Source organism: Topomyia yanbarensis, chromosome 3, assembly GCF_030247195.1.
Source record: "Topomyia yanbarensis strain Yona2022 chromosome 3, ASM3024719v1, whole genome shotgun sequence".
Taxonomy (NCBI): domain Eukaryota; kingdom Metazoa; phylum Arthropoda; class Insecta; order Diptera; family Culicidae; genus Topomyia; species Topomyia yanbarensis.
The window spans coordinates 341,190,611-341,215,087 of record NC_080672.1 but is presented as its reverse complement, the minus strand read 5'-3'; the positions used below and the strand labels follow the sequence as shown (position 1 = coordinate 341,215,087).

Genomic DNA, 24,477 nt, shown 5'->3' with positions numbered 1-24,477 from the left:
GAAAATTCAGATTTCCCTGCACAATGCATTGATTTAAAAATTTATATGCACAGCAAAAAAATATGAAAATTAACTTAAGCGTATTTCATAATATCGCAGAAAAACTATTCGTGTAATTATGTGTCAAGAATCAATTTACGCTATATATCATGCACATAAAATGACCCCTGAAAATCATGCAAATCTGTATGTTCCAATGGAAATTTACATTATTCTGCTCGAGACCTGCGCGCTATTCATTCAACTTTCAGGCAAAATATCTAATTTTTACACGATTTTATACGAAACGGTGTTGAGCAGAGAGAAAAACTAACGGCGTCATACACATACATGCACGAGCCACAACTCAATGCGCTTGGATCGTCCACGCTCAAGCGAAGCTTATGTACGCCACTTTGCAGTCACGTTGTTATGTGTCGCTTTAGCCTAGTCCATAAGGGGGTGTTTCTGGTGAGTCAATGATTGTCGGTTCAAGTCTTGGTATTATTTAACGGATTTTTTTTATGTCGGCATCGTCACCAATACATACGTAACTTATTTATAGCACGATTTGTGGCCAATGTAAAATTAATCACTCGCATAATTTTACACTATTGGTCGCGTTTCCTTTATGTGCAGTACAGTGAGCATAATTTTACATGAATTTTTTTATCTGTGTAGGATAAGGTGGGGCAAATCCGACCTAGTAAATGGTTTTGGCTGTAAAATGCTCACTTTACATCGGATCAAGTCGTTTTATATACTAAATTAAAGGTTAGACTTTTGGGCATCTTTCCATATACAGCATTTTGTCTATATCTTGGGAAAATTTTGAGATACAAATCAAACCTAAAGTTGTAAAACACACTTATTGTCGATTGAGCATCTTAATATAGACTAATCAAATGCTGTCATACCACCATTACGATTATTTTCGAAGCTCTACACGACAACATTGAAATTGGTTGGCGTAGCGCTTCCGATTTTTGATAACAGAGGGGGGTCGGGTTTACCCAACGGACGGATTTGCCCCACCCTACCCTATGTTATTAACGGAGCATTAGCAATAATTCGTTTGTATGTCTATTTTATGAGCCATTTTCCGCTTTTCCATTAAATTGGTTTACCCTTTGAGATTTCTTGCACTGATATTGTTCTATGCTGATTTGTAGTATCTGTTATCAAAAATATCGCGAAGCATCAAGTTCTAAATGTTCTCAATCGATATAATACCCGAAAAGAGTTATAAGAAATGTATCATCACCCTGTTAGATGGATTAAAAGCATTTTTTTAACGTAACCATTTTAATGTTTATTTTTTTGTGTAGGGCGAATTATCCACCGAGGCTAAAGCCCTAATAAAAGAATAACGTAACGAATGTTATTTTTCCTCTATTTTCGAATTACTCCTCCTTTTGTATGTAAATTCTCTTTATTTTTTAAACCTATTTTATTTCCATTCTTTCCACTTTTTACTATTCATTATACAAGTTGAAAAGTCACCCAGAATAACCAAAAAATGAGACGCATTATTTTCACAGCAGGAAAATATATTAGAGTAATGCAGCACTATGACCAATCAGACCGAAAAACAAAACGATTGACATTAGGTCCAGAATAATCCCATACAAAACCCCAATCTGAATATTCCTGACAAATTGTCAAAAATGGCTATTTTGAAAGTCACCAAAAATTTCCAACAGATATTTAAAATACTTCAACATATTAACAGCCCTACGTTTATACTGTCATCGATAGTACAAATAACTAGAGCCAAAAACTGGCGCTTAACTATAACATTTCAGTGTATCATGCGTAATATCAGTGAATTCCAATGGAGTTCAAACTTTAACTTTTTGGTAATCGGGCAATATACAGTGGTCAGGATTCGTACGCTGGATTCCTGGGCCCATGTTTTTTGTCTACGGTCCTGGAAACCTCCATTACACATCGCTGGGTCGTAAATTTAATTAGCTCGGAAAAAAAGTATTCGTTATTTGGGATACAGTTCGTTAAAAATTTAGCCTTACATTTTTATTAAAATTCTTGATTATCCTAACAAACCGAAATCCAAGAATGTGACTTCCACTTGAGCGTATAACCCTAACAATATGCGTACTTTTGAGTGGGCTTGACGAGTAGATGACGGAAATTGTCGAGTGACGTCGATTTAAAGGCAAAGATAGCGTCTTCCGGTTGAGAAAATTTTTCTATAGCCATATCATTCGCATCACTAATCACTATACCTATAACTACTCTATCATTAACCCATTTTGAAAATGTCTATATTTTTGAGGTTATAGAGATATCTTAACCGGAATTCGTAACAAAAGTTACGTAAATCGAATATGACTTAAGAAATAGGGTTCGAAAATTTAGGTTTCAGTGTACTTTGAACATATTTATGTCGATAATTAACTTTGCGTACATTGATATTAAACCTGCTTTTTAAATGTGCATCAATCTACTATAATTTAAACGAGCAGTCGTCTGGTGCTCGAAAGCGGTTTCGCTTGTTATCTGGCACACAAAGATTCACTGCACGGTGGCTACAAAAAACATTTCGGGATGGTTGAAGATCGTGTTCACCGGAGAAATTTTAGAAAAGATTTGTGATTTGTCAGATTTGTGAAGAGATAACGATTGATTTGAGGGACGTTGTGATTGTTCGCCAATTTTAATGTATGAACATTACCAGGAAAGTAGTTTCAAAAATTTGAAAATTTTCATTTCCTAACTCGTGAAAAAGATATACTTCGTGGACTGAAATCGTTTGTGAATAAATTGCAATACATTATTGGTATCGTTGGTTGAGATCACATAGTTATACACTCAGGTTTTTTTATGAGGGGGATACAGGCCGCGTAAATGAAAACCGCGTAAATTTCAAAATCCGCGTAAATGAAAGCCGCGTAAATGAAGACCGTGTAAATTTAAGAATCCTCGTTAATGGGAACCTCGTTAATGGATACCGCGTAAATTAAAAAATCCGCGTAAATGAAAACCGCGTAAATTTCAAAACCCACGTAAATTTCAAAACCCGCGTAAAAAAATACCGTGCAAAAAATCACGTAAAAAACCTGAGTGTATATAAAAATCTAATTTACATTTTAATAAAATTTTGCGACGAAACTATACCAATGCCACTGCAGGACATTGCCACGGTCAAATCAGCTTTTCTCTCGCATACAATAAAAGCACGTGACTCCAATTGCACAAACCATGCGATCTGAAGGTGACTACGTAAAAAAACCTTTCTAAAAATCAAAAACAGTCCCCATCGGAAACTGAATCAAAATCCTTAACCTAGTCGGCCCCTTCAGCCGAAAAAAAACATTTATCATAGTTTAGTTTCGATTTTGATCTACGATAAAAAAACGAAAAATTCAATTCAGCTACGGAAAAGTTAATTAAGGTAGAAGACGATTACGTTGCGACACTCTGCGCACGAACTGGTGCGTACCGATTGCATCCTATCCTCGCACAATGTGGGGCTGACATTGAAACTGCTTCAAAATGACGGATCGGAGGTAAACAGAAATTGAAACTTTTCAGTATTGACCACGAACAACAATCTCTCAGTCTAAGGTTTACATCTATGTAGTATGACATGACTGTGGCTATAGTGTGCATCGCGATTGACTTTAAAGTGCCACGATGATTTATGTGGGCTGTGGCCTGTGCGATAACAATCGATTTATTATTTTGCGAAAATGCAACTTGACACCGCTCCGATGGCCTCTACGAAGTTCAGCAGATTAAGAGATTTAGAGAAAACTTGCTGCTTTTTGTATTGCACAAAATTTATTCTGTTTGTGGAACTCGGATCAATAATTATTATCGTTCATTTTTCATTAATAACTAACGGAAAAACTTTCTCCGAAGTTGATGTTGGAATCTGGAAATATTTTAGTTAACCGCTAATTTTGAATAATAGCTGGCCACTATGCTAAATCCAGAAAGCTTCATCTCAGTATTACTATTGTTCAATTTGTCGCTTATAGATGATTCTAAGAAATAAAATCTAAATATTTGCCAAGTAAACAAATTATTTCAACTAAAAACATGTGATTTTTTTTATCGAGAAATATGTATTAATAATTAAACGTCTCATCACGAAAAAATTCAATTCTCACGGAGATATAATTATTTGAAATTTAGCCTCCTGACTATTTTTCCGGATCAAATCAGCACCGTCGATTAAAACAATTGTGAACGGTTTTTTTCTCATCCCCACGACTATCAAAACTCCACGTTCTACGCTAGAACCCGCTACCTAATAGCAATTAGTGCCATGCACGAACAATGTTTCGTCATAGTTCCGTGTACCGCCGACAAGCCATCTTCCAGCGACATTGAACCGCGAACCCCCGGCAGCGAAGAGATCAGTGCACTGGCACACACCAAAAATCCCAACCAGTAGTAGCTACGGAATCACGAAAAAAAACAAAGACAGCTCAGCTTGCCAACGGGAAGTCATTCTTACGTAAATATTTATTACCTTTTCGAGTCGAGCACCCGGAGCCAGATTTGCAAGGCGGCCTTGGTCATTAAGAACCAGAAGCATATGACGATTTCCAGACCTGCTACAATATAGCGGGCACTCTTCTTAAGGTAAGGTAGGTAACGACTCCATCCGCATTCGGGGGAGACCTCTTCCGCTCGACATGTTTCGGTGGTTTCCAGAAGGTTTCGAATGTACTGAACATGAGGACAATCCCGAGCCGTACAGGAATAATTCATTTTTGTTAAGTTTCACAAAAATTTAGATTTTGTGTGGCCGAAATTTTGTATTTATTAATTTATAATAGGAACTGTCAGCTGGCCAGCTGCATTGACTACCAAATTTGATTTTCGGCTGAAGATTTGCCTACCTACTAGACCTTATTCACTACGATTTGGTTCATAAATTTCGAGACACGTGTTCAAGGTAACATCGCATGCTTAGTTTTAGCCAACGACGTGTTACTTGGCGAGATTTGAAGATGATGTAAATACAAGCGAGGAACTCGTTGGTTGATTTTGCATACAATCTGATATTTTTACGGTACTGCTGACACACGCGGAAGACTTAAGAACCACCGTACGGACTGGGAATGGTTCCATTGTGACTACTTCCGACATCCGGTCCCGCGGTCGTTACCACATCAATTGACATTGGAATTACTTCGCCGGAAAAAGGCGCCGAGCTGGCTCCGTTGAATGTAGAAATAAACACGTTGACAAGCGTGATCAAAAACACACCGATCACTGACAAGTCGTTGATGCGATCTGCTGATTTCATCTCCATTCTTTTTCTAATGTTAAACCTGCCGACAGTCAAAGTGTGTTTGTTTATTTAGACGAATAAAATCAAGGGTTAATTTTCGAATAATCCCACCTGCTGTTATAGATAAGCGCCAGACCCACGATTAGCTGCATCGCTAGACTGGTGATTATGAGGCCCATACTAAGATAGAAATATGGATGTCGCTCGCCGATGTCCATCACGTAGCGCAGTTGGTTGGTGTTGGCCGATACCAGGGCCAGGTCCATCATGCCTTGTGCTATCGATTTTTTCTGTACAAAGTTGGATAATTCCTGAATGGGTATTCCGGAGCTGGTTAGATATATTCAGGTCCTATTTAAAACATACACATTTGCTTACCGCATTATGTGCATCTTGTCGTGGATTTGTGCTGGGGGATTGTATAGAACCTGAAATTTACAATGCGTTAAAAGTTATATAATATATTACCGAGTGTTGCAATCAATATAAAAATTTCATTGCTCTATTCTAACAATATCACTTATTGAACATGTAAAACATTTTACAAATAGCATGAACCAATAAAATATTTCAAAATTAACACACTTCTAAACACTTCACATATAATCCCAAATTTACTCAAAAATATATTTTTAAAAAATTTGGTATTTTGTCTGTCCGTTAAGGTTGAGGCAAAAATCATAATCGAAAAAAGGAGTTTTTTGCACACCGTGTGTTAGATCTTCATAAAATCAATCAGCAATACTTTTACATCATTCTACATAAGCTAATTGATTTTTAAGAAGATCTAACGTGAAATAAACTGCTTTTTTCGCTTTCGATTTTTACCCATTCTTTGTTCAACCTGGAGGATGATCTTGCGCACCAGTATAACAGTTCTCTATTTCGAACACTTTTCAATAATAAACCGCCTACATGTATGCCAAGACTAGGCTGATCATTAGCAACTTGACAGCGAAATGCCGTGAGTGCCAATATCAAATGTATAGAAACCGTGAAACGGGGGAACATTGATCAATTTCTAAAGTATTTTCAATAAATTAAAGAATATTTAAAATATTGGGTGATTTTTTGTTAATTAAAACAAAAGTGTGTTTTTGTACCGCCCCATTTTTCGTCACCTTCTTAGTTCATTTTCTTGTTGAAACTTGCAGAAGAACTCCAATAATATATTCAGCTTCCTAGTTGTTATTTGATCTTATCTTTAGTTAATTTTATTATCTTTCAGGTAGCATATAACATAAACGGCTCTCTTAATATGCTGCATAATACGCTGGATGATTTCGTACAACTTTTAATAAATTATATTCAATTGTCACTAAGTTATCCATTCATCCCCTCCATTGCCCCTTCGCACAAATTAAGTGAGAACCCTCAATTAATTTAAACTGAACATGCCTGTGGCACATTTTGCGAGTTATGAACTTGTTATACCAGTGGCGTACACAGGGGGGTTTAAACCCCACAGACCAAAATTAATTGGGTTGAAAAAAACAAATTAATAGATGCCGACTAATTCAATTGAATATTGTACAATAATAATTTTGGAAGTATATTGTCTGAAAACTTTATGCCTGCTGGAGAGCGATATTGAAAGGATTTCAGCTCCCGCGGGCTTTTCCCTGCTCCCAAATTACTGCATTGAGAACCTATTGGGGACTATCACGGGGATTTTTGGAAAATTGTGGGAATTCGATCTTGTAACTGATCTCTTAGTCGAGTTCCCATAGTTGTTAATTATCATGCACACAGAAAAATAATGTTGGTAAAAATAAAAGTTTTTCACTCTTAGCAAAAAACAACCAACGCATACTCTTAGTTTGAAAATAAAACTTTTATTTTGATAACAATTCTTCATTGGCTTAAAAGGAAAACTTTTATTTTGATTATTATTCTTGATTAATTTAAAAATTTTGCTTTCAACCTAAAAGTAGGCGTTGGTTGTTTTTTGCTAAGAGCGGAACACTCTTACTTCTACCAATATTTTTTTTCAGTGTGTGAGCTCTTTTTAAGAGATGTTCTGAAATATGGATTAGATACAATCCTTCGAATGGGAAGCGAAGTTTGATTAGTGGGTTTTGAAATAATCTTTTTAACGTCATTTTAAGATACAACAAATATTGCGACATCCGTGTAGTATGTTTTCCAAAACTTTCATTTGCTTGACAGACTCAGTGAAACACAGTGCAATTAGAACCTCTGGCCGAATCAGAAACGAACTGTTTCTCTGTCATGGTAATATTATAAAACAAGCATTTTCATGGCTGTCAGAAATATGACGTTTCGATGTTGTCGAAGCGTGTTCAAAAAAAATATGGTTGGGGCAAAAAAAAAATTCTTAGCAGATGGAATCGATTTTGGATTTTTTATTGACGTCAGATATCTATTGCTGGCAACTACTCGCTAAACCCGTACCAAAAATATAATTTTAAAAGATATTCGCCCTCTAGGATTTTAATATGAATTTTTTTGACTTTCTGCCTAAACTCTTTAATCGCGTATAAATACCCTATATGGGGTCAGGGCCGTCGAGAGCCGCGCCGGGCCCCGGGGTTTGAAGTACACCGGATTCTGTTTTTGCACGCACTTTTTTTGCACGGATTTTTTTTGCACGACTTTTTTTGCACGGTTTTGCAAAATAACACGATTTTTATGTATAAAATACCTATTTCGATATACCAGTTTAATGATTTGATCATCCCGTGAAAAAAAAACCGTGCAAAAAAAATCCGTGCTATTTCGAGAAACCGTGTAAAAAAAATCCGTGTTATTTCAAGAAACCGTGCAAAAAAAATCCGTGTTATTTCAAGAAACCGTGTAAAAAAAATCCGTGTTATTTCGAGAAACCGTGCAAAAAAAATCCGTGGTATTTTGAGAAACCGTGCAAAAAAAATCCGTGTTATTTCGAGAAACCGTGCAAAAAAAATATTTTTTTTTAATAGGCATTTAGTAACGGCAGCTGAAAATTAATGGCATTGGATATTTGCAATACAAATGGGGATGATCTGCCAATGTGTAAAAATCACGTATTTTTCAATTTTAGGAAAAGAGTTGTTAATCAAAATTCAAGTTATGGTAGTTGAAAATCAATAATGTTGGGCTATGGTTTGTATAGGATTGTATGCTTTTTAGATATCATCAAATAATATTCCGGTTCATATATCACATCGCATTGGCAATGGAGCAATTGGTATTTGGCCAAGTTCCCCGGGTAGTGCCACTACACAAAGTATATTAATTTTGCTTGTTCAGTTTGATAAGCTAGAAACTGATAGCGGAGATTTTAATATGCAGGGATACGCAATACGTATTGTTTGGTCTGAGTAGATAACGACTGATGTTTCTTTTTATCAACCAATTAGTGATCTCTGATTAAATAGAGCTTTCAAAGAGTTAGGAACAGGCACAAGTCTATTTTTTTACTGAGATGGGACAAGTTGGTGCTGGACCTGTGGCCTTCGTCTGGTATGATCCATTCTCGTTGGTACGGATGTGTTCATGACTGGTTTGTAGATGAGTGGTCCTACTTACAAGCGAATTGATCACTTCGCTTGGGTGGAGATATATGTGACTTCAGCTAGCTGTCGAGCTTGGATATGTTAGCTGGTTCCAAGAAGATGTGCAGGACTGGCACCTACGAGAATGTTGATTGTTTCACTCGAGCTTTGGTTCTTGGAAATAACAAATCGCTTCCTCGGTGTGATATGCTCGAGTTGAATGCTCAGTGGTTGAAATGTGTTTGGAGGATTGGTGGTCTCCGAGAGCAGATGCGAATAACTCTGAAGTATCCAATAAAGGGAGATTGTATCTGTGGAACTGAAAAATATTGTCACTACTTTAGCATATTTTCCTAATGTATTGTACATCATAACAACTACCAATATCGACTATTTAGAACAGAGATTTTCAAATTCTGTTATAAGATCGAGAAGAAATATAGCACAGTTGTAGTGAATAAAGTATTTGCGAATAAGGGCCAATACTGCTGGCATCTTTTATCATATTTATTAATAGTCGATTGATCCGCTTCAGACCTAGGAGACGAAAGAAAAGAATAGAGACAAAGGCGGTTCTAATTCTAAATTGGTTTAGTATAGATATAGACGACTCAAACGCACTGGCAGGAGAATATTTTTTAGAAGTAGACAAATTAGAGGACATCACACTTTTTGAGACACACATGCACAAAACTTTATCGTCCTCCTGAAGATCGGTGTTTAATTGGCAGATAGTCGCAATTTCGTACGATTTTGCAAAGTTTGCCTCGCGGGACGGACCGATATCCACCAAGGCATAGGTTGCAGTCGTTAAAAAAACTAGATTCGCTAAGTGAAAAATAGCGAATTTTTCAACTTCAACTATATAGAATTTTTAATCAAACATTGCAAAATGGCAAATGTCAACATTGCAAAATGGCAAATGCTGCCTCTTTCCAGGAAAGAGTATTTAATTAAGTAAAAGCCAATCAATAGGCCGTTGAAAATTGACAATTTCTGACATTTCAATTGCGCAAGAGTCTTTGCATCAAAATGATTTTTTTACTTTTCATGAAAATTCTTTTAATGAGAAGATAACCATTTACATGAAAAAATCGCAAAAAATACAATTTTGATATTGTTGTCCCAGAATCGAACAATGTTTCTTACCAAACTGTATATGACCGCATACTGTTCGAAAGGTCTAGTTTTCTTCGTTCAAAAAATGTTACAAAACCGAAAATCGGCTGAAAATGACAACGCAGCTAATTTTGTTGTGGCAAAGGTCCCAAAAAATGTTTGTTTGCTTCAAATTTTCGTGTGTACATTACTTTGTATCGCATTTGTTATACTAGTTCATTTTAAAAGTTTAAAATCACTGTAGCACAGTGTAATCTACAAAAAGTTAACAAACTCTAAATAGTTGAAACATTTTACCATTTTAACTATTGCTTTTCAAAGGACAATAACTTCTTTTAACGAATAAAAAAACTTACATTTTTCTAAAAAAAACCTCGAAAAATTAAAAAACTTCTACTGGGCACACTGACAGCCCCCTTGTGCATTTAAAATGTCCAACAGTATTCATTGTTAAATACCATTAGAAAATAGCTGTTAAATAAAAAAAAATCAGATTTTTTTACACGGTTTCTCAAAATAGCACGGATTTTTTTTACACGGTTTCTCAAAATAACACGGATTTTTTTTTGCACGGTTTCTCAAAATAGCACGGATTTTTTTTGCACGGTTTCTCGCAATAACACGGATTTTTTTTGCACGGTTTCTCGAAATAGCACGGATTTTTTTTGCACGGTTTCTCGAAATAGCACGGATTTTTTTTTACACGGTTTCTCGAAATAACACGGATTTTTTTACACGGTTTTTTTTTGCACGGAACGCATCCCCCGTGCAAAAAAAGAATTTGGTGTACTGACGGGCCCTACCATATATGACTTCTTATTTCAATATCGATTTGAGAAACTATACGGATGCAACCGTTTCAATTAAACTATTTTTTATGAAAATTGTTTTTTTGACACGATTCAATGCGTTAGCTTAACAGAGCCATCAGTATTTTAAACATGTAATAGATGGAAAAAATAAAAATTCATAAAGGAATATTTGTGGCTGACCATTAGAATGACTTTTGCCCGACTAGCCATTGCAATTGGAAACCCTTTTTGCGGCGTTGCCATACAGTCTATATCGCCATCGTTCATACTCCCTTGACGCACGTTAATGCTACCATCGTTAATGATGCCCAGAATCAGAGCTTAGAAAAATTGACATCCCTTCTTGAGCTTGAAGGAGAAACAAAATTCAATTTATGCCCACCACGATGAGTCGAATGTTTGGTTTGTTTCCCTCGTCCTTCACTTTTTCGGTACAACGCATTCATGTTCGCATATGTTCGGTTTCAGAAGCAAACTGAATCTTGTTTCTATGCTAACTCTGAGAGGAATTATCAAAAGTGCACCAGATACCCGAGCAAAGTCGACCATCAAAATTACAACAAGTAGAAATCATATTTTGATAGTAGCATCAAATTGAAATCTTGTTTTGCTATCAGTTTTAGATTTTTTAAATATAATATCAAATTTTGATCCCCTTTTGCTATCTTTGTTTCTTAGAAGAATTTTCTATGTTTATATTTCTTTGGTGAAACATCAAAGTGAATGCATATTTTGTAACTTTCATAACAGTTTTTGCAACCGACCGAGACGGTTGTGCCTCCAGGTGGAAGGTTTTGTTCTCGAGAGAGTGACGGAGTGCGAGACGCTGTATGCGTTATTGTGGGAGAGAGAGAGAGACCAGTTTGTTAAGTGTGAGTCGACAGTTGATACGTCGGAGGCGTGGTCAACGGCATCCTCGACAAGTGGTGTTTTGACAGCAAACCGCGGGTAGACAAATTTGCCTACCGCGGTGGCAGAAATCGACAGTGATCGTGCCTGTACACACAGAAAAAATATAGTGTATTGGTGTCGTCGGGCAATTCTAATCGACGAGAGGGAAGCGTCACAGGTAGACCCATTTGCTCTATTTGTCTACCGCAGAAGTGGTACGACGAATAAGGAAAACAAGTGGCACCGAAAAGTGCCGCATCGACAGTGGGATTTTCGCAGCAAGCCACAGGTAGCCACATTTGTCTACCGAGGTGGTGGAAACGGAGAGAGCGCGCTTGTGGTGGTGATACCGACGAGCAGCTTAATCGGAGAGAGTTTTAAAGTGTTGCAGGTAGGACTATTTCTCTACTGAAGAAGCAACGCGACGAAGAAGGACAGCAAGTGTCACATTGTCAAACAACGGGCACCGAGTTTACAACGTAACACATGAGGTGTGTTCTACAGGTATATTTTTCATTCCTTTTTGTGATAGTTTTTCTTGCTAGGTAAAATGGATGAAGAGATGGGAGAACGAGTAACAGACCCGCCCCCTAAGCCTTATGCTGAAAATGTAAATCCGACTAGAATTAAAATTTACCCAGAGTCGTCAACGGGACCATGGATTGTATTTATTAGGCGTAAAGCAAAGGCGCTAAATATCATTCAAATTTCTAAAGATTTGACTTCGCGATTCTCGGATGTAAAAGAGATCGTCAAAGTTAATAAAGATAAAATACGCATTGTCGTTGGTAGTCTCAAACAAGCCAATGCAATTGCTTCTTGCGAGCTTTTTACGCGTGAGTATAGAGCGTATATTCCTTCAAAAGAAATTGAAATTGATGGGGTCATCACAGAATCGAGTTTGACTGTTGATGACTTAGTTAAGCATGGGGTTGGTCGTTTCAAAGACACCATACTTAAAGACGTAAAAATACTTGAATGCAAGCAATTGCATTCAGTATCACACGAAGGAGATAAAAAAGTTTATCGACTGTCTGACTCGTTTCGAGTGACTTTCGCTGGGTCTGCGCTGCCCAACTATGTCATTATCGATAAGATTCGTCTCCCTGTTCGCCTTTTTATCCCTCGTGTAATGAATTGCCTTAATTGCAAACAGCTTGGCCACACAGCCACTTACTGTTCCAATAAGGCACGGTGTGGCAAATGTGGGGGTTCTCATCAAGAGGATACATGCAATGAAAATTCAGAAAAATGTTTAATGTGCGGAGAAAACTCACATGAGCTCCCTGCATGCCCCATTTATAAATTGCGTGAGGATAAAATTAAACGATCCTTGAAGGAGAGGTCTAAGCGCTCCTATGCAGAAATGTTGAAAAATGCTACCCCTAAACCCATCTTCTTAGAAAACACTTACGCATCTCTATTTTCGGAACAGTCTGACTCTGACGGGGCGTGCGAAGGTACATCATTTGTTTTACCCGGAAATTCCAGAAAAAGAAAACAGTCTTCTTTTCCCAAGCTGCCAAGCAAGGGCCTTAAAATTTCTCCACCAATAGATAAACTGCGCCCAAAACCGAAAAATTCCGATTCAAAACCGAAATCAATTCCGCCCGGTTTTGGAAACGTACAATCCAAACAGAACACCATTACTGGAAATAATAAAATTTCGACTTCCTCTGAGCCTCAGCCGGGGGTAGGATTATTGAAATTTTCTGAAATTGTTGATTGGATTTTTAAAGCATTCAATATTTCTGAACCACTAAAGAGTATACTTTCAGCTTTCCTCCCAACAATTAGAACATTTTTAGAGCAGCTGATTGCTCAATGGCCCATCCTTGCAGCGATTGTATCTTTCAATGGGTAATTCACCTCCTCCAATGAAAGATTCCATTACTGTTTTACAGTGGAATTGCAGAAGTATCATACCTAAAATTGATTCCTTAAAAATTTTACTGCATAATTTAAAATGCGATGCTTTTGCTCTATGTGAAACATGGCTTACCTCAAACATTAATTTCAACTTAAATGATTTCAACATTATTCGCCTAGACCGAGACACCCCGTATGGAGGAGTGCTTCTAGGAATTAAAAAGTGCTATTCTTTCTATAGAATTAACATCCCCTTGTTTGCGGGCATTGAGGCTGTAGCTGTCCAAACGAACATTAAAGGCAAATACATGTCTATCGCTTCTATATATATACCTCCCAAAGTTCAAATTGGACAACGTCAAATTTTTGAGGTAGTGGAATCCATGGCTGCTCCGCGTCTGATACTGGGAGACTTCAACTCGCACGGAGTATTGTGGGGTTCCCTCTACAATGATAATCGATCCTCTTTGATATACAATGTTTGTGACGAATTTAATATGACAGTTTTAAATACTGGCGAAACAACACGCATCCCCAGACCTCCTACACGTCCAAGTGCATTAGATCTATCTCTGTGCTCGACATCACTTCGGTTAGATTGCACGTGGAAGGTTGTACCTGATCCTCACGGCAGCGATCATTTGCCAATCGTTGTTTCAATTAACAGTGAATTAGGCCTTACGAATTCAATCAATGTTCCTTATGACTTAACACGAAATATTGATTGGAAAACATACGAAACATTAATTTCCACTTCTCTTGCTTCGACAGAAGAGCTACCCCCTACCGAAGAATATGAATTCTTAGCGGGTTTAATTATTGAAGCAGCAGAACAAGCCCAAACGAAATGCAATCCTGCAATGACAATAAATAGACGACCCCCTAATCCTTGGTGGGACAAAGAGTGCTCTGATGCATATGAAGCTAAACAAGTTGCCTACAAAGAAATTATGAAACAGAAAGGGGGTATACGTGAGAACTTTGAAAATTATTTCATTTTGCAAAACAAATTTGACAGTATACGTCGTGCCAAAAAATCTAGTTATTGGAGACACTTCGTTAATGGCTTGTCAAGAGAAACATCAATGAGTACTCTTTGGAACACAGCCAGAAGAATGAGGAATCGAAACGTGACTAATGAAAGCGAAGATTTTTCGAATCGTTGGATATTTAATTTTGCCAAGAAAATTTGTCCCGATTCTGCTCCTGCGCAGAAAATCACTCGCGATGCTCCCACAAGTAACGATTTCATAGATTCGCCTTTGACAATGATGGAATTCTCAATTGCACTCCTCTCATGCAACAATAATGCTCCGGGACTAGACAGAATTAAATTCAACTTGGTGAAGAATCTGCCTGACCTAGCAAAAAGACGCTTGTTGAATTTATTCAATAAGCTTCTTGAGCAGAACATTGTCCCGCACGACTGGAGACAAGTGAGAGTTATCGCTATTCCAAAACCGGGAAAACCATCCTCCGATCATAACTCGTATCGACCGATTGCAATGCTATCCTGCATCAGGAAATTGTTGGAAAAAATTATCCTACGACGTCTCGACAATTGGGTTGAGGCGAACGGCTTGCTATCAGATACCCAGTTTGGTTTTCGGAGGGGAAAGGGAACGAATGATTGTCTGGCGCTACTTTCGTCAGAAATCCAACTCGCTTACGCAAAAAAAGAACAAATGGCGTCTGTGTTCTTAGACATAAAAGGAGCATTCGACTCAGTCTCCATTGATGTTCTCTCGGAGAAGCTACATCAATGTGGTCTTTCACCGATATTAAATAATTATTTATACAATTTATTGTCAGAAAAGCACATGCATTTTTCATATGGCGATTTGGCGACACTCAGAATAAGTTACATGGGTCTCCCACAAGGTTCTTGTTTAAGCCCCCTTCTCTACAATTTTTACGTGAATGATATTGATAATTGTATTGTCAGCCCATGCACTCTAAGGCAACTTGCAGATGATGGCGTGGTTTCTGTTACAGGACCAAAAGCCTTAAATTTACAACAACCACTGCAAGATAGTTTGGATAATTTATCAAGTTGGGCTTTGAAGTTAGGCATCGATTTCTCTACGGAGAAAACAGAGTTGGTTGTTTTTTCAAGGAAGCGTGATCCAGCTCAGCTTCAGCTTCAGTTGGTTGGTAGAACGATTGCCCAAGTCCTGACTTTTAAATACCTTGGAATTTGGTTCGATTCTAAAGGCACATGGGGAGGCCACATTAGGTATCTAATAACGAAATGCCAACAAAGGATAAATTTTCTGCGAACAATAACTGGATCATGGTGGGGTTCTCATCCAAGTGACATGATAAGATTGTATCAAACAACAATACTTTCAGTAATGGAATATGGGTGCATCTGTTTCCGTTCAGCTGCGAACACTCACATTATTAAACTGGAACGGATACAGTATCGCTGTTTACGAATTGCCTTAGGTTGCATGCAGTCGACCCATACGATGAGTCTTGAAGTACTAGCGGGAGTTCTTCCTTTAAAAGACCGATTCTGGGATCTCTCTACTCGTTTACTTATTCGATGTGAGGTTATGAACCCACTGGTAATTGAAAATTTTGAAAGACTTGTCGAGCTTCAACCCCAAACCAGATTCATGACAGTGTATTTCAATCACATGTCACAAGAAATAACGCCTGCTAGGTATGTTCACACATACGTCAATATACTAGATATTCCTGAATCCACTTTATTCTTCGACACGTCCATGCAAGCAGAGATTCGTGGAATTCCGGATCATCTACGCTCGCGGGAGATCCCTAAAATATTCACAAGTAAATATCAACACATAGACTGCCTTAAAATGTTTTACACTGATGGGTCACGAATCAGTGAGGCCACTGGTTTCGGTATTTTCAACAATAATTTTTCAATTTCTCTCAAACTTGCAGAACCCGCCTCTGTTTATATAGCGGAACTAGCAGCTGTTCACTATAGTTTTCAAATAATTGATACTTTACCCCCGAACCATTATTTTATCCTCACTGATAGTCTCAGCACAATTGCAGCTCTACGCTCAAAGAGGATTGATAATCACGATCCATTCTTTTTGGGGAAGATACGAGAATCTCTGAGTAACCTGACAAGAAAATGTTATAAATTTACCCTAGTGTGGCTCCCCGCCCATTGCTCTATTGCGGGCAATGAGAAAGCTGATAATTTAGCCAAGATTGGTGCACTAGATGGTGAAATATATGAAAGACCCATCGCGCACAATGAATTTTATAGCGCTTCTCGGCAGAGGACACTTGCTAGTTGGCAAACATCTTGGGACAATGGAGATATGGGACGATAGCTACACTCAATTATCCCTAAAGTATCAACGAAGGCATGGTTCAAAGGATTGGATGTAAGTCGGGACTTCATCCGTGTGATGTCTAGGCTCATGTCCAATCATTATACTTTAGATGCGCATCTCCGTCGTATTGGGCTCGCTGAGGGTAATCATTGTGCTTGTGGAGAAGGTTACCATGACATTGAGCATGTTGTTTGGTCCTGCACTGAGTATCGTGAAGCCAGATCACAATTAGTAGATTCTTTACAAGTCCGAGGAAGACCAATCCATGTTCCTGTTAGAGACATCCTGGCGTATCGCGATCCTCTATACATGGAACTTATCTATCATTTTCTAAAAACAGCGTCTGTCAAAATTTAATTAAATTCATCTCCTCATACTCTCATCCAAGGCTAATCATTCACCAATTAAAGTGTCCTAGAATATTTAGTTTTTAAATTTAGACAATAACAGAAAAAAGTAAATAAATACACCCGAAAATACTAGATCAGTATGAAATACAACAATGTAAGGAAAAAAGCAAACAATAAAGTGATTTCAGTGTTAGTACTAGTATAGTTAAAATTAGTCTTAAGGATTTTTGTAACGTGCTATGTAAAAAAAAGAAACTGGCGTAAAAAGCTTTTGCAAATGCCGTGTCAAATAAACGTATGGAAAAAAAAAAAAAAAAGTGAATGCATATTTTGTTATCAAAAACATTTTCAACATCTCAATAAGCTTTCAATTTACTCTCACTAATAGCAGAATTAGTTTTCCGTTGGATGTCATAGGACAATTTTGTTGCTCTCCATTTTGATCTTTTAACCGTTAAAACGACCAAAACGAAAACAATCTGAGTAATCATTTGCCGAACATCACAACATCAAGTTTAGTTTTCAATTTGTTGTCAGACTCTGCTCGGGTATAGATTACGCAAGTCAGTTATGCTCGAAAATGTAAAAGAACTTCTGCCTTCAAACTGTCCACATAATAACAAATGAATGTTTTGGTTGGTGAATGAATTTATATTTCCTCTGCACTCAACCATTTGATTCTGCATAAAATTTCAGTCAGTTTGAAAGTGAATGAATGAGGGTAGCATTGAAACTGAATATTGGTTTCAGCAAATTAATCAGAAATAGGCAACTGAATGTAAAATCTCGCACCACTGACGCTGCCTTGTTTCTTGTTGTTGATACATGTTGTTGATTTTGAAGTGCTGGATGCAGCTATTGCAGTTGTCACTATGACCTGAACGAATTTTCTTAAACGGTTTCTGAACATGGTAAAATCGGTTTTGGAATCAATTGTTACATTTGCGATGACTGGAATCCAACAGCGAAGTCTGAGAGAAAGAGTTTCAACTTTTGGTGGAAACTAATGGGTAGAATAAGTATCTAGTTAAATTCCCATATTTTTCTGCATCAAATGTGTACACTGCAACCTCCATTTACGAACCAAGCCGTAGTTTGTTTTTTGGGATTCAGATCGTAAAAAAAGTTCGCTTCACATTCTTATTAAAATTCGTTGGTTGAGCAACATTTTCGATAACCCTAACAAAATGGATATTTCCGGAACGGGCTTGACAAGTACATGATGAAAATGGATATTTGGTCCCTTTTTGAAATCCAGAATGGAGACTTCCGATTGAACAATAATCTCGATAACCCTAACAATTTGGGAATTTTTGAAACGGGCTTGACGAGTAGATGATAAAAAATGGTAGCTTGGAGCTATTTCGAACAATATCTGTATAAACTATGAGGGTGTTTTTAAGCGGGTTTGACGAGTAGATGAGCGATGCCTTTTTGCAGGCCAATATTGCGTCTTCTGGTTGAAAAAAGTTTTCTATAATCATATCATTCGCATCACAAATCACTATACCTATATCTATTCTATGATTATCTTATTTCGAAAACGTCAATATTTTAGATTATAATGATGTCTTAACTGGAATTCGCCATCTTGGTTTTCAAAATGGCTTCATACATTGATTTTCGTCATCTACTCGTCAACCCCGATCCGAAAATATCCAACTTTTATTAGTAACAGTTAGCTAAGAATATGATAAATTGTATACTACTTCATACTACATTCTTTGAAAAACACTTGCGATAAATGAAACCAGAATGGTTCAATTGCACTGTTAAATGAATCTAATTGGGTTACGTTCACGTACTTCAGAAAACCATTGGAACGTAGTTGATTGTAATATATTTGCAGTATCAACAGAAACAAACTTCAACAATTAAATTAAAATAAATTCAATTCAGTTTAAAATGCGGGCCTCCAAAACAGACCCGGGCCCCAGGGTAGTTGCCCCCCCCCCCTCTCGTCGGGCCTGTATGGGGTTGGCTCGATCGGTAGTTGCCGAAGAAGATGGTTTCATTCCAGTAAAGCCCATCCAGAATTTGAGCTGGTTTGAGGTTGTCAGAGTTTCGGTTCAAATAAAACAACCGTTCGCGACTCATTATCGGTTGTTTCATTTAAAACTGGTTGTGGCTGGTTTGACTAGGATTAAATAGTACTCATAGGTGAACCGTTGGAACGATTTTAGAGGAGAATCCGAAACACTAAAACAAAAACCCTACTTGATGTAAGGTATGTGTCCTTATGCACAAAAAAAATTTGGTATAGTCCAAAATTTTCCCATTTGGGAATTTGCATAATTTCAGGCGTTTGGGTCTTCAAACCATAAGACAGTTTCGGTTCATATTCTTCGACGGCAAACAGAACTTCTGTGCTTACTATCGAGACATCACTCGGTATAAGCCAGTTGTTTAGTGTTCACGCAAGACGTGTGACTTTTTGGATTTTAGTGTCTAACTAGTGCTAATTTGGGTACTAGCTTAGATACATCGTCTAACTAGACACCCAGTTGGTGCTAGTTACTGACGAGGAGAATCCGAAACACTAAAACAAAAACCGTACTTGATGTAAGGTATGTGTCCTTATGCACAAAAAAAAAAATTGGTGTAGTCCAAAATTTTCCCATTTGGGAATTTGCACGATTTTAGATGTTTTGAGGCATTTTTTTTAATTTACCTTTTTGTTGTTATAGCGCCACTATTTTTGGATGTTATAACCTTGAATTTCAGGGTTGAATGTGGGTCATGACATCCAAAGCCATTGTTTAATATTGTGGTTGCAGTTGTTAACTGAAAGCCACAATCTCTCTAGTTTTGAACAATGGAGTCACGTCGGAAGTTGCGCATTTTTTCATATAATGATGAGCAATTAGCATTGAACAAGAGAGAAAAAAATTGTCGCTGGCTGGATTTTCTAGTTTTCAACTGAAACGATAATATTTTAACTGTACAAAAGACAGATAGATTAATAAATACACAAATGGAAAAACATACGTCCACGTGAAACAGAAGAAATAAAGTCAGTGACTGGTAGATCACGCTAGCCGTTAAGCGTTGCGTATGTAAAAATTAAAAATCCTTCCACTTGAGCAATGGGTACTTTTAACGATAAATTTATCCATGTATTACCTATGCAAAGGATAGAGAACCGATTGAACGATTCAATGATTGAATATGATGATTGAATCAAGATTAGACTCATAGAGTGGCTCGCAAACCAAAACAATAATATTCCAATCTGATTCACTCACATCCAAACATCATTCTTAGAAAATATTGAGAGAATGAGAGGCTCTCCGACTTAGAATGAACGGGAGCCAATTGAGTGCCGCACAGCTGCTTTCGCGAATGAGCTTTGCGACAAGCTAAGTGTATACTTCCTGGCGTCAGGCTTGTTATTTTCTCACACAATGAGCCACAAAGAGCGAAATACACCGATTAAAAATAGAGCAGCACAAAAACACTGCGATGTGCAGAACGACCGCACAAAGAGAAACTTGAAAACGAAAAAGAGTAAGATGTGTGCACCAAAAGCTGCACAATTTCGTTCAAAGATGTAGAGAATAAATGATAATGTAATAAAACTAAAACAAATAAATAAATAAATGTAATAAATAAAACTAATGAAATAAATCGAACTATTACAATTTGTATATAATGATTTAACACAAGAGCCACTTTTTTGTGCCTCCCCTCACTGGCAAGCAGGTAGGCAGGCGAATCAAACTACAATTCAGATAAAGTTAGATCGGAAGAACGTTTTAAAAATGTTCTATGGTTGCCTTCTCTACTTACGTGCGCGTGGGACCAAGATACACACTAAAGAGCCTATTTATTAGGGTGGGGCATTGTTATATGGAAAAATGTAATCATAGCCACATCAACCGAGCACAGCACTTTTTTGGTTCCTTTTGGGGTCCCAAACAACTGTGCAAAATTTGGGGTCGATTGGTGTTGACTCGGCGTAGCGCATTGCGTTTGAAATTTGTATGGAGATTAGTATGGGAAAAGCTACATTTTTGCATTTTTAGTTCTACAGACTACAATTCTTCCTTTAGTATGCAAACAAATAGATAGAAGTGTAGTCCAGGATATGCTGAACAACTTTGCCGAAGGATGTATGGTGTTAGAATGTCTCTAAGCCATGTTATAGCTGTTCAAAGTTCGATACATCGAATTAAATGCCAAAAATCATTTTTATTGCCAACACTGCGGGTGTACCAATAGTATTTCATATAGCATTCCAAAATAACATTATATATTTTAGTTTTACCACATTGATATGTTTGGATGAATTATTCAAAAGCCTTAGCTCAATTTCATGAGCGTAGGTAGTTGAGCAATAGGGCGTAGTGAGGGGGGATAGGGGGAGGCTTTAATATGTAGAAATTCGAACTGAAATGCTGTCGAGTTGGAATGTTCAGATGAATTATTTCAAAACAATTACACAATGTCCTACGCATAATAGTAACGAGGAAAAAAAACATACTGTATCGCTTTGCCTTGACTTTTATCAATAGAAGTTACGTTACAGACTGAATCAATTGATGTCGAGTTGATATGTCAGAGGACTGCATTGATTATGTTTCAGTTTAATAGGCACTATGATTGATGGGATGCTCATTTCGATACTGTTAGATCACCTGAAGCAAAAATGGTTGTAGGGATCTGGTGGATTTCATGTTGAAATCCAGAAATTAGCTTCACGCCTCGTGATCGAACAGCATAGAAATGAGCATGCCATCAAATCATAATGCGTATTAAACCGAAATATAATCCTCTGACATATCAAATCGACATCAGTTGATTCAGTCTGCAACGTAACTTCTATTGATAAAAGTCAAGGCAAAGGGATACAGTATGTTTTATTTCATCGTTACTATTATGCGTAGGACATTGTGTAATTGTTTTAAAATAATTCATCTGAACATTCCAACTCGACAGCATTTCAGTTCGAATTTCCACATATTAAAGCCTCCCCCCATCCCCGGCGTCTATTGCTCAACTACCTACGCTCATGAAATTAAGCTAAGGCTTTTGAATAATTCATCCAAACATATCAATGTGGTAAAACTAAAATATATAATGTTATTTTGGAATGCTATATGAAATACCATTGGTACACCCGCAGTGTTGGCAATAAAAATGATTTTTGGCATTTAATTCGATGTATCGAACTTTGAACAGCTATAACATGGCTTAGAGACATTCTAACACCATACATCCTTCGGCAAAGTTGTTCAGCATATGCTGGACTACACTTCTATCTATTTGTTTGCATACTAAAGGAAGAATTGTAGTCTGTAGAATTAAAAATGCAAAAATGTAGGTTTTCCCATACTAATCTCCATACAAATTTCAAACGCAATGCGCTACGCCGGGTCAACACCAATCGACCCCAAATTTTGCACAGTTGTTTGGGACCCCAAAAGGAACCAAAAAAGTGCTGTGCTGAAAAAACGATCATTTTGCCCCACGATACTATTTATTTCTACTCTTTGTGGCGTGCAGCCATGGAGTAGAATACACGTGTGGGAGCAACACGCATCGGAGTGAAGAGGTTTATCTTTATTGTGAAAGAGAAGAGCTGTGGTTCGCATAAAAAGTGCAAAGAGCGTTTGTTATTCTTCTCTTTATTTGCTCTGAGGTGCATAACATCCCTGCCTGGCGTTCACTTCGTGAGACAAACACAGCGATTGCTTGCATGAGATGTATCAGAAGATGAAGGTTAGACAGAGAAAGGGTAAAATTCGCAAACGAAAAAAGCAGTTTTTTCCACACCGTATGTCAGATCTTCATAAAAATCAATCAGCAGTACTGTAACAACATTCTACATACGCTGATTGATTTTTATGAAGATCTGACATACGGTGTGGAAAAAAACTGCTTTTTTAGTTTGCGAATTTTTCGCATTCTCTGTCCGACCTGAATGCAGTGGAGTGAATTTCGAATGTATTTTTCCCATACCTGATTGCGGTTAAATCTGTTGTAACCTGTTGAAAGTGAAGCTAAATTTGGTGTAATAATCTCACGCACTCACTCTTATTGGTATACGTATAAATTCTTACGCATTATTACTGTGTGTTTCATAGACATAAAATAACTCAATAAACTTGAAATTAGACCTTTTCTCTATTTAATGAACGTTATCAGTGATCAATTGCTGTAATCGATTAACGAAACAGTTTGATGATTTTTATTGAATTATGATACGCTTTGAATCGATTCGCATTAATTTAATATAGTCTATCCATTATTTCGCAAATTTTGTCCAACAACAACAAACATAGAGGCAGGATTTTGGCGAATTATTCTTACCTGGAGATCCATGAGAAGGTTTTTCACTCTGAAAAAAATATAAAGTGTGTACTAAATAGTTTATTTTGTTAATTAATTTATAGTTTTTAATACATATTTTATTTGATTGTATTATTTTGTTGAAATAACATTTCTAATTAGATAAATAGAGGTAGGTAGCGTTAATAAATTATTTGGTTATTTTATTTACTTCTAAAATATATTACTTCTCTAGTATTATGGTTCAGTATCAAAAATACCCGATTTAATTTTCAATCTTAAAGTGAAAACGAGTTTGCAGAGGAATCAACGAAAAAACATTGTTTTGAATTTATTGGTACATTTTGTCCTAAGCCGTTGCATCGTTTTCGTGTCGGCTAGATTATTCATGAAAACATTAACTATACAAATTACTATTATAGTGTCGTCCGAGACTCTTCAATACGCATACCGCACTGCTTCCGTTTGACATATAGTATGCATCCACTCGATTAGATAAGACAAACAAATAGGAATTAACCAAAACACGACACTTACCGATTGAGCGACGACCAAATCAGGTTTTTGTTTGCCAGAATCTCCAAACACAATCGACAGTTGATTGACGTTTTCCGTCGAATCCTTGCAACTTCCGTAGTCATCTTCAAACTCTCCCAGTTCCACTATCGAATGGTATCGAACCAGTTCTCTAGAGGTGGATTTGTTAATCACTTCGTGCGGTTTGCGAATCAGCTGCGAACCATTCGTTTTATCTACCAGTAATGCGTTTGCTTCATCAGATTTCGTATTGTGTCCATCTTTCTCCCTGAGATTCTGAAGCAACCCTTCTATATCGAAGAACTGCTGCTTGGTCATTTTTTGATTGTCCATCGTTTTGCACACACTTATCGCGATTGTCACCGAAGCTGCACGACGGTTGAACTTTTGATTAATACTGATTAAACGAGTTTTGGATTTTTAGTAGGTATCACAAACTTTGGGTTTTACGTCTTTTCCTTTATCAAAGGAATTGAATCTCGGTACGAATATATAACAAATTTGTCCCATAGCCGTTGGTTTGTTCTGTCTATATATGAC

General features: G+C 37.2%; 2 protein-coding genes across 2 annotated transcripts; both read right to left on the bottom strand.

Annotated features, from left to right (window-relative positions):
• Positions 1–4,103: 4,103 nt before the first annotated feature.
• LOC131689345 (uncharacterized) lies at positions 4,104–4,963 on the bottom strand. Its single transcript, XM_058974369.1, has 2 exons — positions 4,481–4,963; positions 4,104–4,405 (listed from the first exon to the last, which is right to left on the bottom strand). Exons 1-2 carry the CDS (start codon positions 4,720–4,722, stop codon positions 4,252–4,254), a joined length of 396 nt encoding a protein of 131 aa, XP_058830352.1. The 5' UTR covers positions 4,723–4,963; the 3' UTR covers positions 4,104–4,251.
• Positions 4,964–5,041: 78 nt separating this feature from the next.
• LOC131689341 (ninjurin-A-like) lies at positions 5,042–24,294 on the bottom strand. Its single transcript, XM_058974364.1, has 5 exons — positions 23,938–24,294; positions 23,422–23,449; positions 5,627–5,676; positions 5,360–5,559; positions 5,042–5,288 (listed from the first exon to the last, which is right to left on the bottom strand). The coding sequence occupies exons 1-5, from the start codon at positions 24,268–24,270 to the stop codon at positions 5,051–5,053; spliced, it is 849 nt and encodes a 282-aa protein (XP_058830347.1). The 5' UTR covers positions 24,271–24,294; the 3' UTR covers positions 5,042–5,050.
• Positions 24,295–24,477: the final 183 nt, after the last annotated feature.

Excerpts from the sequence above, each read along its gene's own strand:
- LOC131689345 (XM_058974369.1), bottom strand. The coding sequence starts at position 4,722 with ATGAATTATTCCTGTACGGCTCGGGATTGTCCTCATGTTCAGTACATT. Across the intron at positions 4,406-4,480 it reads CGGGTGCTCGACTCGAAAAG|CTACTACTGGTTGGGATTTT; the intron begins GTAATAAATATT and ends GTGATTCCGTAG.
- LOC131689341 (XM_058974364.1), bottom strand. The coding sequence starts at position 24,270 with ATGGACAATCAAAAAATGACCAAGCAGCAGTTCTTCGATATAGAAGGG. Across the intron at positions 5,677-23,421 it reads ACCTTCTCATGGATCTCCAG|GTTCTATACAATCCCCCAGC; the intron begins GTAAGAATAATT and ends TGTAAATTTCAG. Across the intron at positions 5,289-5,359 it reads GCGCTTATCTATAACAGCAG|GTTTAACATTAGAAAAAGAA; the intron begins GTGGGATTATTC and ends GACTGTCGGCAG.